Source organism: Patagioenas fasciata, unplaced genomic scaffold (assembly GCF_037038585.1).
Source record: "Patagioenas fasciata isolate bPatFas1 unplaced genomic scaffold, bPatFas1.hap1 Unplaced_5, whole genome shotgun sequence".
In the NCBI taxonomy this organism is placed as follows: Eukaryota; Metazoa; Chordata; class Aves; order Columbiformes; family Columbidae; genus Patagioenas; species Patagioenas fasciata.
Window position 1 is genome coordinate 217,734 of NW_027288767.1, and position 16,134 is coordinate 233,867.

At 58.1% G+C, this 16,134-nt stretch overlaps 2 protein-coding genes across 2 annotated transcripts; one reads left to right on the plus strand and one right to left on the minus strand.

The window, feature by feature from the left end:
- The first annotated feature begins 450 nt into the window (after positions 1-450).
- LOC139826868 (uncharacterized) lies at positions 451-6,354 on the plus strand. The gene is made up of 4 exons (XM_071803261.1): positions 451-456; positions 529-798; positions 5,311-5,375; positions 5,509-6,354. The coding sequence occupies exons 1-4, from the start codon at positions 451-453 to the stop codon at positions 5,816-5,818; spliced, it is 651 nt and encodes a 216-aa protein (XP_071659362.1). The 3' UTR covers positions 5,819-6,354.
- On the minus strand, positions 6,355-15,930 carry LOC136115924 (uncharacterized). Its single transcript, XM_071803262.1, has 12 exons — positions 15,848-15,930; positions 15,363-15,492; positions 14,039-14,944; positions 13,820-13,962; positions 12,424-12,542; positions 12,198-12,217; positions 12,019-12,154; positions 10,197-10,272; positions 9,952-10,040; positions 9,629-9,760; positions 9,127-9,248; positions 6,355-8,973 (listed from the first exon to the last, which is right to left on the minus strand). The coding sequence occupies exons 3-12, from the start codon at positions 14,197-14,199 to the stop codon at positions 6,873-6,875; spliced, it is 3,099 nt and encodes a 1,032-aa protein (XP_071659363.1). The 5' UTR covers positions 14,200-14,944; positions 15,363-15,492; positions 15,848-15,930; the 3' UTR covers positions 6,355-6,872.
- Positions 15,931-16,134: the final 204 nt, after the last annotated feature.

Genomic DNA, 16,134 nt, shown 5'->3' on the forward strand with positions numbered 1-16,134 from the left:
AAAGCCCACTGTGAGGAGGCTGAGGAGCCTTCATCCAAAGACCCCAAGGACCCCTCCTCAAATGCACCCAGTGCCACTGCGCAGGAGAACAGGGGGCTCAGGGCTGTGGAAACGGTTCTGAGATCACCTCATGGACATGCACAGTTCTGGGGTCATTATGAACACTTACTGTAATTAACACACTTCCTGTTGTTAAAGGTGTGCGTGTTGGGCCGAGCGAATCTCCCGCGCACCCAGCGCTGTTTCGCTTGTGCTCTCATGAACCCGCGTTTAAACAACACAATTAAAGAATTGGATTAAACAGCAGCGAGAGCCCGCAACGGACGACGGCGCCACCGCGGGGCTGCGCGGGGGCTGCACTGCGCAGGCGCGGAGCCGTGTCGGGAAGGGGAGGGACTTCCCGCTGGAAGCGGCACAGCCAATGGGCATCAGGAGGCCGCCTCCAGGCCAATGGCGGCTCGGGACGGGTGCTGAGGGACGGTGACGAGCCGGCTGTGTGGCCAATGGGGGTGCCGGGGGCGTGGCCAGGCAGCCCGCCCCGGGAGCAGCGGCCCGGCCGTGGCGGTTCGTCCCCTCCTGCCGCCGGAGCGCCGCTGCCACGGGCGGGTCCTGCGGCTGCAGCGGCTGCGGGGGCGGGCGGGGGGCCCGGGGCTGCGGCCCCGCTGGCCGGGGCCGGGCGGTCGCCGTGTTGCCCCCGGGCGGCAGTGGGGGGGGCCCGCTGGTCGCCCCCGCAGTTCCGCGGTTGAAAATCCTCCTCACACCGCGCTGGGACCGCGATCGCCGCCAGTTCCGTCCTGGGTGAGCGGCGGGGACGGATTTGGTTGGTGCGGGGGTTGTGGGGGGCGCGGGGCGGGTCTGGGGGTGCAGGGGAGCTGTGGGGGTTGGGGTGCAGCCGGCAGGAGGGACCAGGTTTGGGGGGCCCTGGGTCCCTTTGCGGGGGAGGGGAGGCCCTGCTGACCCTGCCTCCCCCAGCAAATCCCCCTGCGGGGCTCCCCCCGCCCCCCCGATCGGTCCCCGCCCCCCGCGACTCCCTCAAGTCCCCCTGAACCTCAATGCCCCTTTTTGACCCCAAAACAGCCCCAAATGTGCCCCCCAATGTCCCTTTAACACACCCTCCCCCCAGCCCCCCCGCACCAAGGCCTCCAGTGTATAAATTAAATGTGTAACATTAAACGCGACATTTGAACGTTAACTAAAAAACAACGAATGTTGAAGTTTCGTTGAGGTTTTTGTTGAATTTTGGTTTCACGGAAGGGAGCGTTGTTGGAAATTTACTGGGATTAATGTTTTGCTTTAAAAACTTTTTGTATCTCAAAAGTGACCTGAACAGTTTGATAAAGAACATTTCAAATTAAATTAATTTCCCATTAAATTTCTTGGGATTAAACGTCCGTCAGAGGCAGTGGTGCTTAAACCCCACTTCGTTGGTCCCTCTCCGCATTAAAAATCCATCATTAAACAGTTAAATATTTCCCGTAATTAAACCCCTGTGATCTACATTCTGTAGTTTAAAAATGCGGTGACTGAGCGGTTGAACAGCCGATATCGCTCTGAGCGCGTGGCTCAATCTCTTGATTTCGGGCTCAGCTCAGTTCATCCCCACCAACCCCGTCGCCGTTCATGGGAACGTACCCGGGTGGATGGAGGGGGCGGGCGGTGGGTGTGGGCTCCCTGGGCTTCAGCAAAGCCTCTGACACCGTCTGCACAGCATCCGCACAGCTGAGCTGGGGAGGGGTGCTCTGGGCAGTGGGGAGTGGGGGGTGCAAACTGGCTGAGAGGGAGAAGCCAGAGAGTGGTGGTCAATGGGCAGAGTCCGGTTGAGGCCTGGATCCAGTGCAGGGCCTCAGGGGCCAATATTATTCAATATATTCGTTAACGATTCGGATGAGGGAATTGAGTGACTGTCAGCGAGTTTGCTGGGGACACCAAGCTGGGAGGAGTGGGTGACCCTGGAAGCTGTGCTGCCATCAGAGACCTGGACAGGCTGAGAGCTGGGGGGGGATAACCTGGTGAGATTTAACAAGGGGAAGTGCAGAGTGCTGCACCTGGGCAGGAACAACCCCAGGGTCAGTATAGGCTGGGAATGAGCTGTTAGAGAGCAGGGTAGGGAAAGGGAGCTGGGGTCCTGGGGACAGCAGGGTGAGCATGAGCCAGCACTGGGCCCTTGGGGCCAGGAAGCCAATGGGACCTGGGGTGGGTTAGAAGGGGGTGGTCAGTAGGTCAGAGAGGTTCTCCTGCCCCTCTGCTCTGCCCTGGGGAGACCACACCTGGAATATTGTGTCCAGTTGTGGCCCCTCAGTTCCAGAAGGACAGGGAACTGCTGGAGAGAGTCCAGCGCAGCCACCAAGATGCTGAAGGGAGTGGAGCATCTCCCGTGTGGGGAAAGGCTGAGGGAGCTGGGCTCTTTAGTTTGGAGAAGAGGAGACTGAGGGGTGACCTCATTAATATTTATAAATATATAAAGGGTGAGTGCCAGGAGGATGGAGCCGGGCTCTTCTCGGTGGCAAACAATGATAGGACGAGGGGCAATGGGATCAAGCTGGAACACAAGAGGTTCCACTTAAATTTGAGAAAGAACTTCTTCCCAGTGAGGGTGGCAGAGCCCGGCCCAGGCTGCCCAGGGGGCTGTGGGGTCTCCTTCCCTGCAGACGTTCAAACCCCCTGGACATGTTCCTGTGCGACCTCTCCTGGGTGTTCCTGCTCCGGGGGGATTGCACTGGATGAGCTTTCGAGGTCCCTTCCAGTCCCAAACACACCGTGATACTGTGATACTGTGATTTCTGTGCTAAATCCTTTCCTTTCCCCCCGTGCCAGTGGGGGGGACCCAGAGGACCCACCCAGGCCCCCCCAGGTTTGTGGGAGCAGCACTGGGGAGGGGGTGCTTTTTCCCCCAGCTACGAATATAGAGACAATTTGTACAAAAGCTCTAAAGTGGGGGGACGGCAACTCAGGGACCCCCAAACCACCACAGGGGGATCCACATCACCCCATGCGCCCCATCACTTTTGGGGTGTCAGAGCCCCCCCCCATGCAGCTGCCCCTCGGGGGTCCTGGGTGGGTTGTGAGGTCCCTGGGGGCTGGAGGGGAGAAAGGGGGAAACCTGGGTTTGGGGGGGGGTCCCAGGGGTTCTTGCGAGTGGGTCTGGGGGGGTCTCAGTGGTTTCTGGGATCCCTGGGGGGTCCCTGAGATCAAAAAGAATTTGGAGGCTGGCAGGGAACTTTGTGAGGGGAAGATTGAAACATCCCTTTTCCCTCTGTTTCACAGCCCCAGCTTCTCTTCTCTGCCCTTCCTCCTCTGCCCTTCCTCCTCTGCCCTTCCTCCTCTGCCCTTCCTCCTCTGCCCTTCCTCCTCTGCCCTTCCTCCTCTCCCCTTCCTCCTCTCCCCTTCCTCCTCTCCCCTTCCTCCTCTGCCCTTCCTCCTCTCCCCTTCCTCCTCTCCCCTTCCTCCTCTCCCCTTCCTCCTCTCCCCTTCCTCCTCTCCCCTTCCTCCTCTCCCCTTCCCTCAGAACCCCATTCTGGTTTGGGATGAAGGGACCTCTGGAGATCATCCAGTCCAACCCCCCTGCTCCCGCGGGGTCCCAGAGCAGATCACACAGGATCCCAGGGGTCTGAATGTCTCACAGAAGGAGACTCCACACCCGCTCTGGGCAGCCTGGGCCGCGCTCTGGCACCTCCCAGCAAGCAAGTTTCTCCTTCCGTTCAGATGGAGCCTCCTGGGTTTCAGTCTGTGCCCGATGCCCCTCACCCCGGCGCTGGGCACCACTGAACAGAGTCTGCTCCATCCTGACACCCACCTGAGATATTGATCCCATTGATCACATCCCTCTCAGCTTCTCTTCTCCAGCTCAACAGCCCCAGCTCTCTCAGTCTCTCCTGATCAGAATGATGCTCCAGACCCCTCAGCATCTCTGTGTCCCTCCACTGGACTCCCTCCAGTAACTCCTTGTCCTTCTTCAACTGGGGAGCCCAGAACTGGACCCAGAACTGCAGATGCAGCTTCCCCAGGGTGGAGCAGAGGGGGAGGATTCACCTCTCTCACCTGCTGCTCACACTCTTCTTAATAAATATCCCCCAGGTACCCTCGGCCTCGTGACCACAAGGACACATTGGTGACTTGTGGCCAACCTGATGTCACCCAGAACTCCCAAGTCCTTCTCGCAGAGCTGCTTTCCAGCGGGTCCACCCCCAAACCGTGCTGGTACTGGACCCCTGCTGCCCCAGGAGGGGCCGGTATCGCCCCGGTATCGCGATGGGTGGCACCAACAGCCCTGGTATTGCGATGGGTGGCACCAACGGCCCCGGTATCGCGATGGGTGGCACCGACAGCCCCGGAATCGCGATGGGTGGCACCGACAGCCCCGGTATCGCAATGGGTGGCACCGACAGCCCGGTATCGCGATGGGTGGCACCGACAGCCCGGTATCGCGATGGGTGGCACCAACGGCCCCGGTATCGCGATGGGTGGCACCGACGGCCCCGGTATCGCAATAGCGAGCACTGATGGTCCTGGTATTGCGACAGGTGGCAACAACAGCGCTGGTATCGTCACAACAGCAGTGACGACGGCCCCGGTATCGCGATGGGTGGCACCGACGGCCCCGGTATCGCGATGGGTGGCACCGACGGCCCCGGTATCGCGATAGGTGGCACCGACGGCCCCGGTATCGCGATGGGTGGCACCGACGGCCCCGGTATCGCGATGGGTGGCACCGACGGCCCCGGTATCGCGATGGGTGGCACCGACGGCCCCGGTATCGCGATGGGTGGCACCGACGGCCCCGGTATCGCGATGGGTGGCACCGACGGCCCCGGTATCGCGATGGGTGGCACCGACGGCCCCGGTATCGCGATGGGTGGCACCGACGGCCCCGGTATCGTGATGGGTGGCACCGACAGCCCCGGTATCGCGATGGGTGCCACCAACAGCCCCGGTATCGCGATGGGTGGCACCAACAGCGCCCTAACGTGGTGCTCATCAATAAGAAGGGAGGGAAGGGGGTTGCAGGGCAGCCATCGCTCGGGGTCTGCGGGATCTCCCTGTGCTTGTGGGAGCCCACGAGTCTTTGCATCACGCCTTGCGTTTTATTCTCTCTTCCTCTTTCAATTACTTATCTCACTTGTGTTTTTTTATCTTAGCCCATGAGTTTTCTTACTTTTGCTCCTCATATTCTTCATTCCCATCCTACTGAGGGGTGCGTGGGGCTGCTCTGCCAGCCCCGGCTGCCCCACCGCAGCTCCCCAGGCCCTCACGTCTCCCATCCCAGCAACAGCAGTGGCCGCGGCACTGATTTCTTTCCTCTCCCTTTTGCAGCCTCCTTGCGCTCGTCCTCTCCACGCCGATCTCTCCTGGCTTCCTCCAGCTGCTGTGTCCTCTGGGTAAGTGCAGCTCGACCCCTCCCAAGATGCTCTCGAGTTGGCTGGGGTTTCTAAAACAGAGGGAAAAGGGATGTCTCACTTTTCCTCAGGCAGTTTCCTCCCAGACCCCTTTTACCCCCTGCGCTCTCCACAGACCCCAGTTACCGTTTCTGTTCGATGGGGAACATCTCACTGTGCTGTGCATGGCCAAGACGATGAGGACTCTGGACAGGAAATCCCTTCCAAGCGCAGCTTTCCTCTCACCGTTGGGCAGCGACAACAGCCCCGGTATCGCGACAGCAGCACCGACGGCCCCGGTATCGCGACAGCAGCACCGACGGCCCCAGTATCGCGACAGCAGCACCGACGGCCCCGGTATCGCGACAGCGGCACCGACAGCCCCGGTATCGCGACGGGCAGCAGTGATGGAGCTGGTATTGCGACGGCAGCACCGACGGCCCTGATATTGTGATGGGCAGTGACAGGGGCCCTGGTATCGTGATGGGCAGAACCAACAGCTCCAGTATCGTGATGGGCAGCACTGACGGTCCCGGTATTGCGACGGCAGCACCGACAGCACCGGTATCGCGATGGGTGGCACCAACAGCCCCGGTATCGCGAAGGGCGGCACCGACGGCCCCGGTATCGCAATAGCAAGCACTGATGGTCCTGGTATCACGACAGGTGGCAACAACAGCGCTGGTATCGTCACAACAGCAGTGACGACGGCCCCAGTATCGTGATGGGCAGCAATGATGGTCCTGGTAGCGCGATGGGTGGCACCGACGGCCCTGGTATCGCGATGGGTGGCACTGACGGCCCTGGTATCGCAATGGGTGGCACTGATGGCCCCGGTATCGTGATGGGCAGCGACAATGGCCCCGGTATCGCGATGGGTGGCACCGACGGCCCCGGTATCGCGATGGGTGGCACCAACAGCCCCGGTATCGTGACAGCAATAAATCTCAAGACCTCCCAAAATAAATCCCCCTTCCATCCCTCCTGGTGTGACAAGACCCTTAATTAACTTTTCATTAATCAAACAACTCAACCCCCCCGTTGTCACAAATCGCTGCATTAACGAACTTCAACTCATTCCAGAACCCAGTTTATTAAGCAAAGCAGAAAGCGCGTTAAATAGAAAGAAAAACACCAAAACCCCTGTTTCTCGGCTCAGATCGGTGCGCTTTACGGCACCATTTTGCCACCATTTCCCTTTCCGGTTCTTCCCACCGCGAGCAGCCGCTGCCCGTTGATCTCACAGCGGCGTTTTTTCCCAATCTCGCAGGATTTCAGCCCAATTCCGGCCCCGTTCCGTGCGCCCCCTGGTGCCGGAGATGACGATCGGGCGCCAGCTCTTCCCATCAAACCCGATGCCGAGAAACCAAACCCCCCGCGGTCGCTTCTTCAAACACGCGCAGATTCACCCCTTTTCTCCCCAAAAACCCCCTCTGGATGCGCCGTCCGGTGGGAAAGCCGACGGTGGTTTCGGCGCGGGGGTTTCCTGAGGGCGCAAACCTACCCCGGGCGCTGCTCCGGCGCCGCGATCCCCATTTCGGCTGGTTCCTCCATTTTAAGGCGCTTCGGGGGCGGCTCGGTCCCGGCTTGCGGCTCCGGCATCGCCATTTCGGTTGGTTTCTCCTCTATTTTCATGCATTTTGGTGGTGGCTCGGTCTCAGCCGGCGGTTCCGGCGTCACAATCGCCATTTCGGTTGGTTTCTCAATTTCCAAGTGCTTCAGGGGCGGCTCGGTCCCGGCCCGTGGCTCTGGTGCCGCAATCACCGTTTCGGCTGGTTCCTCCTCAATTTTCAGGTATTTTGGTGGTGGCTCGGTCCCGTCCTGCAGCTCCGGTGCCGCAATCCCCATTTCGGCTGGTTCCTCCTCAATTTTCAGGCGCTTTGGGGGCGGCTCCATCCCAGCTTGCAGCTCCGACTCCGGCATCGCCATTTCACCTGGTTTCTTGATTTCAAAGCATTTTGGGGGCGGCTTGGTCCCCACCTGCAGCTCCAGTGCCACAATCACCATTTCAGCTGCTTTCTCCTCAATTTTAACGCATTTTGGGGGCGGCTCGGTCCCGGCCGGTGGCTCTGGTGCTGGCACCACAATCTCCATTTTAGCTGGTTTCTCCTCAATATTCAGGCACTTTGGTGGTGGCTCAGTCCCGGCCTGAGGCTCTGGCTCCGGCATCTCCATTTCAGCTGCTTTCTCCTCAATCTTCACACACGTTGGGGGCGGCTCGGTCCCGGCCTCCGGCTCTGGCTCCGCAATCGCCTTTTCAGCTGCTTTTTCCTCCATTTCCAGGCAATTTGGAGGCGGCTCGGTCCCGGCCTGCAGCTCCCGCACCGGCATCGCCATTTCGCCTGTTTTTTCCTCAATTTGAAAGCATTTTGGGGGCGGCTCGGTCCCCACCTGCGGCTCCGGTGCCACAATCACCATTTCCGCTGGTTTTCCCTCAATTTTCAGGCACTTTTCGGGCGGCTCGGTCCCGGCCTGTGGCTCTGGCACCGCAATCTCCATTTCGGCTGCTTTCTCCTCAATTTTCAAACACTTTGGCGGTGGCTCAGTCCCGGCCTGCAGCTCCAGTGCTGCAATCTCCATTTCAGCTGCTTTCTCCTCAATTCTTAAGCGCTTCAGGGGTGGCTCAGTCCCGGCCTCCGGCTCCGGCATCGCCATTTCCGCTGGTTTCTCTTCAATTTTAAAGCGCTTCAGGGTGGGCTCGGTCTCAGCCTGCGGCTCCGGCGCTGGCGCCGCAATCACCGTTTCAGCTGGTTTGTCCTCAATTTGCAGGTATTTTGGTGGTGGCTCAGTGTCAGCCTGCAGCTCCGGTCCCGCAATCACCATTTTGTCTCGTTTCTCCTCAATTTCCAAGCATCTTGGAGGCGGCTCAGTCCCGGCCTGCGGCTCCAGAACCGGCGCAGCAATCGCCATTTCAGCTGGTTTCTCCTCAATTTCCAGGCCCTTTGGGGGTGGCTCAGTGCCATCCTGCAGCTCTGGTCCCACAATCACCATTTTGGCTGGTTTGCCCTCAATTTTGAAGCACTTTAGGGGCAGCTTGGTCTCAGCCTGCGGCTCCAGCGCCACAGTCACCATTTCAGCTGGTTTCTCTTCAATTTTCACACATTTCAGGGGTGGCTCAGTCCCGGTCTGCGGCTCCAGCGCTGCAATCACCATTTCAGCTGGTTTCTCCTCGATATTCAGGCCCTTTGGGGGTGGCTCGGTGCCATCCTGCAGCTCCGGTCCCGCATTCACCATTTCGGCTGGTTTGTCCTCAATCTTCAAGCATTTTTGGGGCGGCTCGGTCCCCACCTGCGGTTCTGGCACCGCAATCTCCATTACGGCTGGTTTGTCCTCAATTTCCAAGGATCTTGGGGGCGGCTCGGTGCCATCCTGCAGCTCCGGTCCCGCAATCGCCATTTCAGCTGGTTTCTCCTCAATCTTCAAGCACTTTATGGGCAGCTCGGTCCCGGCCTGCGGCTCCAGAACCAGCGCAGCAATCACCATTTCGGCTGGTTTGTCCTCAATTTCCAAGCCCTTTGGGGTCAGCTCGGTCCCCGCCTGCAGCTCCCGCGCCCGGTGCCACCTCATGTGTGCGTTCTTGCCCCGCATCGTGGCAAACGCCCTGGAAACGGGGCGGAAAACCCAGGTTTTAGTGCTTTTTGGCTTCACCCTCTCTGGGTGCGTTTTGGCGCGGGTCCGGCGCCGTTTCTCAGCTCCGCGCCGGGTGGCTTTAACACCTTTTAACCTCTTTATCCCCAAATAAGCAACAACTCACCTGCCGCACTCCGTGCATGGAAAGGACTCCCCGGCGCCCTCATTTTGGGCCATTTGCTGCTTCATTTTGGCCCTTTCCTCGGGCGAGGGACGGGGCTTCTTCTTCGGGGGCTGGAAAGTGGCCTGGAAAGCAGAGATTCCCCTCATTCCCCCCTTTCACCAAAGGTCGAGAGCGCTGAGAATAAACCAGCTTGGAAACAAGACCCTATGGAACAGCCCATAGAGACAACTCAGCCAGGTGAGGCTAAAAGAGCCAAAACCGGCTCTTTTTGTGACACAAACCACCGCTTTTTGGCAGGGAATGCACAGCAATTCCCTTCGGCGGCGAAGCCAAAACCACAGAATATCCCCCAAACCATTCAAACCCCACCAGGATCGTTAATACCTGGAATCACTGCAATCAACCTGCAGCCAATCGAGCCCATTTCGGGCCCAAAAAGCCGCTTTTTTGGCCTCAAGGCGGTTTTCCTGCAGCGCAAATTCTGTGTAAACGCGTTTTCTACCTTCTCCTCGGCCTTTTCCTTGTTTCTCTTGGCTTTTTTGCCCGTCCCTTTTGCTCGGTAGGACTTGAGTTTGGTCGTTTTCTTCCAGATGTAGTAATATTCAACACACTGGGCCACAGTCTTAGTCTGGACCTAAGCGAGGGGATAGGGGCGGTTTAGGATGGAAACGCCGCGGTAAATCACATTTACGCCTCGTTTTGTCTCATTCCGGTGCCTTTTTTGCAGCGTTAAGCAGCAAAATGACATTTGGAGAATGGGAGTTCGATGCGTGACTCAAAAACGCGGCTTTTTGGGTTAAAACCCGATGATTTTGGGGGATTTACCTTCTTGTGGATGCGATAAAAGTCCTTCTTGTGGGTGGCAAAAGCACGGTGGAAAAGCTGCTGCTCCAATGGCGTCCACGTGTCCGAGCCTGCGGGGCAATGAGCGGGTTCGTTATGGGGAACGCAATTAGCAAACGGGGCGGGGGGGTCGTTATCGGCAGCCCAAGATGTTTAAATCGGCGTGGAAAGGGTATCGTGGTGTCTGTTTGTGTCCTGGGGGGGAATGGGCCCCGTTCCTCGTTTACCTGCGTAATGATAATTGGCCAGAGGGTCCGATTCGGACTTGGGGGGCCCCCCCGAAAGCAGCATCTCCAGCGCCTTCTGCAAGAGGAAGAGGCTCGGGGTTCGCCTTCCATTCGGAGCAGGACGCCCCAAGTTGTGATTTTGGGGGTTTTGGGGTGATATCGGGGGGTTTTGGGGAGATATCGGGGGGCTTGGGGAGATATCGGGGGGTTTTGGGGCGATATCAGGAGGTTTGGGGGTGATATCAGGGGGTTTTGGGGAGATATCGGGGGGTTTGGGGTGATATCGGGGGGTTTTGGGGAGATATCAGGAGGATTTGGGGTGATATCGGGGGGTTTTGGGGAGATATCAGGAGGTTTTGGAGTGATATCGGGGGGTTTGGCGGTGATATCGGGGGGTTTTGGGGTGATATCAAGGGGTTTTGGGGAGATATCAGGGGGTTTTGGGGTGATATCGAGGGGTTTTGGGGTGATATTGAGGGGTTTTGGGGAGATATCAGGGGGTGTGGGGTGATATCGAGGGGTTCTGGGGTGATATCAGGGGATTTGAGGAGATATCAGGGGGTTTTGGGGTGATATTGGGGGGTCTGGGGTGATATCGAGGTGTTTTGGGGAGATATCGGGGTGTTTTGGGGAGACATCGGGGGGTTTTGGGGTGATATCGGGGTTTGGGGGTGATATCGGGGGGTTTTGGGGTAACATTGAGGGGCTTTGGGGAGATATCAGGGGGTTTTGAAGAGATATCGAGGGGTTTTGGGGAGATATCAGGGGGTTTTGGGGTGATATCGAGGGGTTTTGGGGAGATATCGAGGGGTTTTGTGGTGATATCGGGATTTGGGGAGATATCAGGGGGTTTTGGGGTGATATCAAGGTGTTTTGGGGAGATATCAGGGTGTTTTGGGGAGATATCAGGGGGTTTTGGGGTGATATCAAGGTGTTTTGGGGAGATATCGGGGTGTTTTGGGGAGATATCAGGGGATTTTGGGGTGATATGAGGGGGTTTTGGGGTGATATCGGGGTTTTGGGGTGATACCGGGGGGTTTTGGGGTGATATCGGGGGCATGGGGGTGATATTGGGGCTTTTGGGGGTGATATCGGGTGGCTTGGGGGTGATATTGGGGGGTTCTGGGGTGATATCAGGGGGTTTGGGGAGATATCGGGAGATTTTGAGGTGATATCGGGGGGTTTTGGGGAGATACTGGGGGGGTTTGGAGTGATATCGGGGGGTTTTGGGGAGATATCATAGGGTTTTGGGGTGATATCGGGGGGTTCTGGGGTGATATCAAGGGGTTCTGGGGTGATATCAAGGGGATTTGGGCAGATGCCAAGTTGTTTTGGGGAGATATCGGGGTGTTTTGGGAAGATATCAGGGGGTTTTGGGGTGATATCGGGGGGTTTTGGGGTGATATCGGGGGGTTTTGGGGTGATATCGGGGGGCTTTGGGGAGATATCGGGGGTTTTGGGGAGATATCGGGGGGTTTTGGGGTGATATCAATGGGATTTGGGGAGATATCAGGGGGTTTTGGGGTGATATCGGGGGGTTTGGGGTGATATCGGGGACATGGGGGTGATACTGGGGCTTTTGGGGATGATATCGGTGGGTTTGGGGTGATATTAGGGGGTTCTGGGCTGGTATCAAGGGGTTTTGGGGAGATATCAGGAGGTTTTGGGGTGATATCAGGGGGGTTTGGGGAGATATCGGGGGTTTTGGGGAGATATCGGGGGTATGGGGGTGATATCGGGGGGCTTTGGGGGTGATATCGGGGGGTTTGGGGGTGATATCAGGGGGTTTGGGGTGATATCGGGTGGTTTTGGGGTCACTCACCATCAGGTCGCCGCGCGCCGCGTGCAGGCAGTGCAGGGCCAGCTCCAGGTTGGGGACGGCGCCGGGGACGGCGCTGGAGCTCCCAGGGACAGCACTGGAGCTCCCGAGGATGGCGCTGGAGCTCCCGGGGATGGCACTGGAGCTCCCAGGGACGGCACTGGAGCTCCCGGGGACGGCACTGGAGCTCCCGGGGATGGCACTGGAGCTCCCAGGGATGGCACTGGAGCTCCCGGGGATGGCACTGGAGCTCCCGGGGACAGCACTGGAGCTCCCAGGAACAGCACTGGAGCTCCCGAAGATGGCGCTGGAGTTTCCAGGGATGGCACTGGAGCTCCCGAGGATGGCACTGGAGCTCCCGAGGATGGCACTGGAGCTCCCGAGGATGGCACTGGAGCTCCCAGGGACGGCACTGGAGCTCCCGAGGATGGCGTTGGAGCTCCTGGGGATGGCGCTGGAGCTCCCGGGGACGGTGCTGGAGCTCCCGGGGATGGTGCTGGAGCTTGCCATGGACAGCAGGGTCAACACTGCAACCGACACGGGGTGGGGGAAACGGGGTGATGGGACATGGGGATGTTGGGGTTCGGGGGGGAAATGGGGTGATATGAGGTGGGGATGTTGGGGTTTGGGGGGGAAAGGGGGATGTGACATGGGGGTGTTGGGGTTTGGGGAAAGGGGGATGTGACATGGGGGTGTTGGGGTTTGGGGAAAGGGGGATGTGACATGGGGGTGTTGGGGTTTGGGGAAAGGGGGATGTGACATGGGGATGTTGGGGTTTGGGGAAAGGGGGATGTGACATGGGGGTGTTGGGGGAAAGGGGGATGTGACATGGGGGTGTTGGGGTTTGGGGAAAGGGGGATGTGACATGGGGGTGTTGGGGGAAAGGGGGATGTGACATGGGGGTGTTGGGGTTTGGGGGTGGAAATATGGGATCCAACAAGGAAAAGCTGGGGTTTGTCAAGGAAAAGCGTGATACGACAATGGGTACGATTCAAGGAAAAGTTGGAGTTGGTCAAGAAAAGATGCGATATGATAAAGGAAATGTTGGGGTTTGTCAAGAAAAGGTGCGATAGGACAAGGAAAAGTTGGGTTTTGTTGAGAAAAGACGCGATAGGACAAGGAAAAGTTGGGTTTATGTCAAGAAAAGACAATAGGACAAGGAAAAGTTGGCTTTTGTCACGAAAAGACACAATAGGTCAAGGAAAAGTTGGAGTTGGTCAAGATAAGAACCAATAGGACAAGGAAAAGTTGGGTGTATGTCAAGAAAAGACGCGATAGGACAACAGAAACGTTGGGTTCTGTCAAGAAAAGACGTGATAAGACAAGGAAAAGTTGGGTTTTGTTGAGAAAAGATGCGATAGGACAAGGAAAAGTTGGGTTTTGTTGAGAAAAGACGTGATAGGACAATGGAAACGTCAGGGTTGGTCAAGAAAAGGTGCGATACAACAATGGGTACGATACGAGAAGGAAAAGTTGGGTTTATGTCAAGAAAAGACGCGCTACAACAAGGAAAAGTTGGGTTTTATCAAGAAAAGTGTGATAGGACAAAGGAAACGTCGGGGTTGGTCAAGAAAAGGTGCGACATGATAATGGGTACGATACGAGAAGGAAAAGTTGGGTTTTGGGGACAAAAGGTGCGATACGGGACAGCGGAAAACGAGCCAACCAGGTGGAGCGGAGAGCAAGAAACACACGGAAAAACGTCACTATTTCTACCCAAAAGGCAGCGTTGGGAGCCCCAAGAGCAGCGACGACCCCCCCGGGGCCCAGGTGGGGTGGGCCAGGCACCCAATGCGTGCGATACCTGGGTCGGGCGCCTGCGGGTCGGTGTCCATGTCCCCCCAGGGCTTCCAGACCAGCTCCGCGCGCTCCTCGTCCTGCTGCGCCTGCGCTGGGTCGCGCAGGGCCGGCAGCTCCGCCTGGAAGCCGCTCCCCACGTTGATCTGCCTGGAGAGGGGACGGGAGGCGGTGACGGGGACCGCGGCGGCGCGGCGGGGGGGACGGGGGCGTTCTGAGCGCTCACGGCATCATCGTGCTCCGATCGGCACCGAAACCGCGCGGTTCGGCCGAAAACCACAGGGATTCGCTCCAAGACGCGGCAGAGTGGGAGAGACGCCCTGCGAGGGCTCGGAACAACAAAGCGTTGCCGGGGTTCCGCCGCGACATCAGCGCCGCCGGTGACATCAGCGCCTCGTGTTCCGTTCGGAATGGACGTCAATGGGTCCTGGCGGGCCAAACGAGGGGCAGGAAAAGCGCGACGCACCCGTTTTGCGCCCGTTTTTGGTGGTTTGGGGACTCACGGCCGGATGCTGATTTTGGGGGCGTCCTTCACCAGGCACAATCCCAAGTCGCCGTCCATTCTGCCTGCGGGATATTGAGAAATAAGGGGGGAAAAGCAAGGCTCAGGATCAAAATCATCGTGCCGAGACCGTTCCTCGGCATCACAACCACAAATTGTCCCAATTCCCATCGTTTTGGTGAAATCGGTCGCTGATGGATCATCCCAATGGGGTTTTGCAGTCGATCGCAGCACTCGGGTGGTTTTTACACCCGATATCACAGCGAAACGCTGGGGGGTTGTTTCCATCCCATATTCCACAAAAGCACCCATTTTGGGGGTTTTTGGGGAGCACGAGCTCTGCGTTTGTCACCACAAACCAGCGAGGGGACGCCGAACCCAAACCGGGTTCACCGGGCGGTTTTACACCGGGATCGCTCGGCCCGGGTTGAGATAAACCCCCCGTAAACCACAACCATAAAGCGGGGTGTTCCCCCCAAAGCGCTACGTGGGGACATCCGCATCGCACTGAATTAACCCCGCGGGGCGGCCGAAAGCGCTTCAATCCCGGTGTCGGGATCACGAGGGGTTTTGGCCTCCGTCGCCTTTTTGCTGCGAGATCTTCCCATCCGGAGACGCATTTTCGGTGATCTGGGCAACATCGAACGAGAAAAGGGTTAAAGGTGGAAAACGCACAAAATCACACGGGCGTTTATCTGCTTTTCCTCCTTTTTTGGCTCAAAAGCAAGCGGCGAACCCCAAAATGAGGGGTCTGGGGACCCTCCAGTCCTGCTGATGCTTCCTCCCTTTCACCCAACTCGAGGCGATCGCCGGGTTCCGTATTTCGGATCAATAACCCAGCGGGAGCCTGGAGCCTCCCAGAGCCCGTCCCTGGGGTAGTGGCCGCCGAGCGCGTCCCCATAGCGTTATTTGGGTGTAATTTGGGGGGTTTTGGGGCACGTAGCACCCTTGGTTCAGCCAGGGACACACACACGGGTGCTCCGGGAAGCGACTCCGGCGCCGCCGGTTGCCGAATCATCGCACAACCATCCAAGTACTCCTCACCCACCTCGTTCCTTGTCACTGGAACCAACACCGGGATCACCAGGGGGGTTTTCAGACAGCGTCGGGGGTTCGGAGGCGCCGTTTCCATCTCCCAACGATGGTTTCGCGGTGTTTGCATCGCCCGCGTCGCGCACCTGAGCACAAACGGAACCGGGAGCGTCGGTGGCGCTGGAGGATATCAAAGCGCTTTGCAAACTGCTCTTCCCAATTATTTCTCCGTTATATAACGAGGATAATAAAACCCGCTACGCTAAACACGACCCAAACCGGGCGGGAGCGCGCAACGCGAATCTTTACACCGCAGCGATTCCCTATTTCTCGTTTTCTCACCCCGTCGTCTCCACTCAATCGGCAGCGACGTTCACAAATCATCCAGTTACGCACAATTTGGTAACGACCCCCGCAAAGGGCTTCGACGGCACCGCCGTCCCCCCCGCCGCCTTCGCTCAGATCCCCGCTCAATGAGCAGCACCCATGGGTGCCCGTTACCTGCCCCCTCTCGGCGTCCACCGACCACCCGTGGTTCCGGCACATGGAGACGCCGCCATCCTCAACCGGAGCAGCCGCCAAGCGGCTAAAGTGACAAAAATCAGGATAAATAGGTAAAAAAATCAACATGATAAAGCCGCGGCGCTTTTAGAACAGATGGCGTAGTTGGCACTGAAGCTCCAGGCAGGTGGAGCTTGCCCGGTGGAATCAATCGGCGTTCGGTCTCAAAGGTTTCAACCCAAAAGGGTTAAATAGCAAGGATTAATAAATACTGACCCTCATTAATA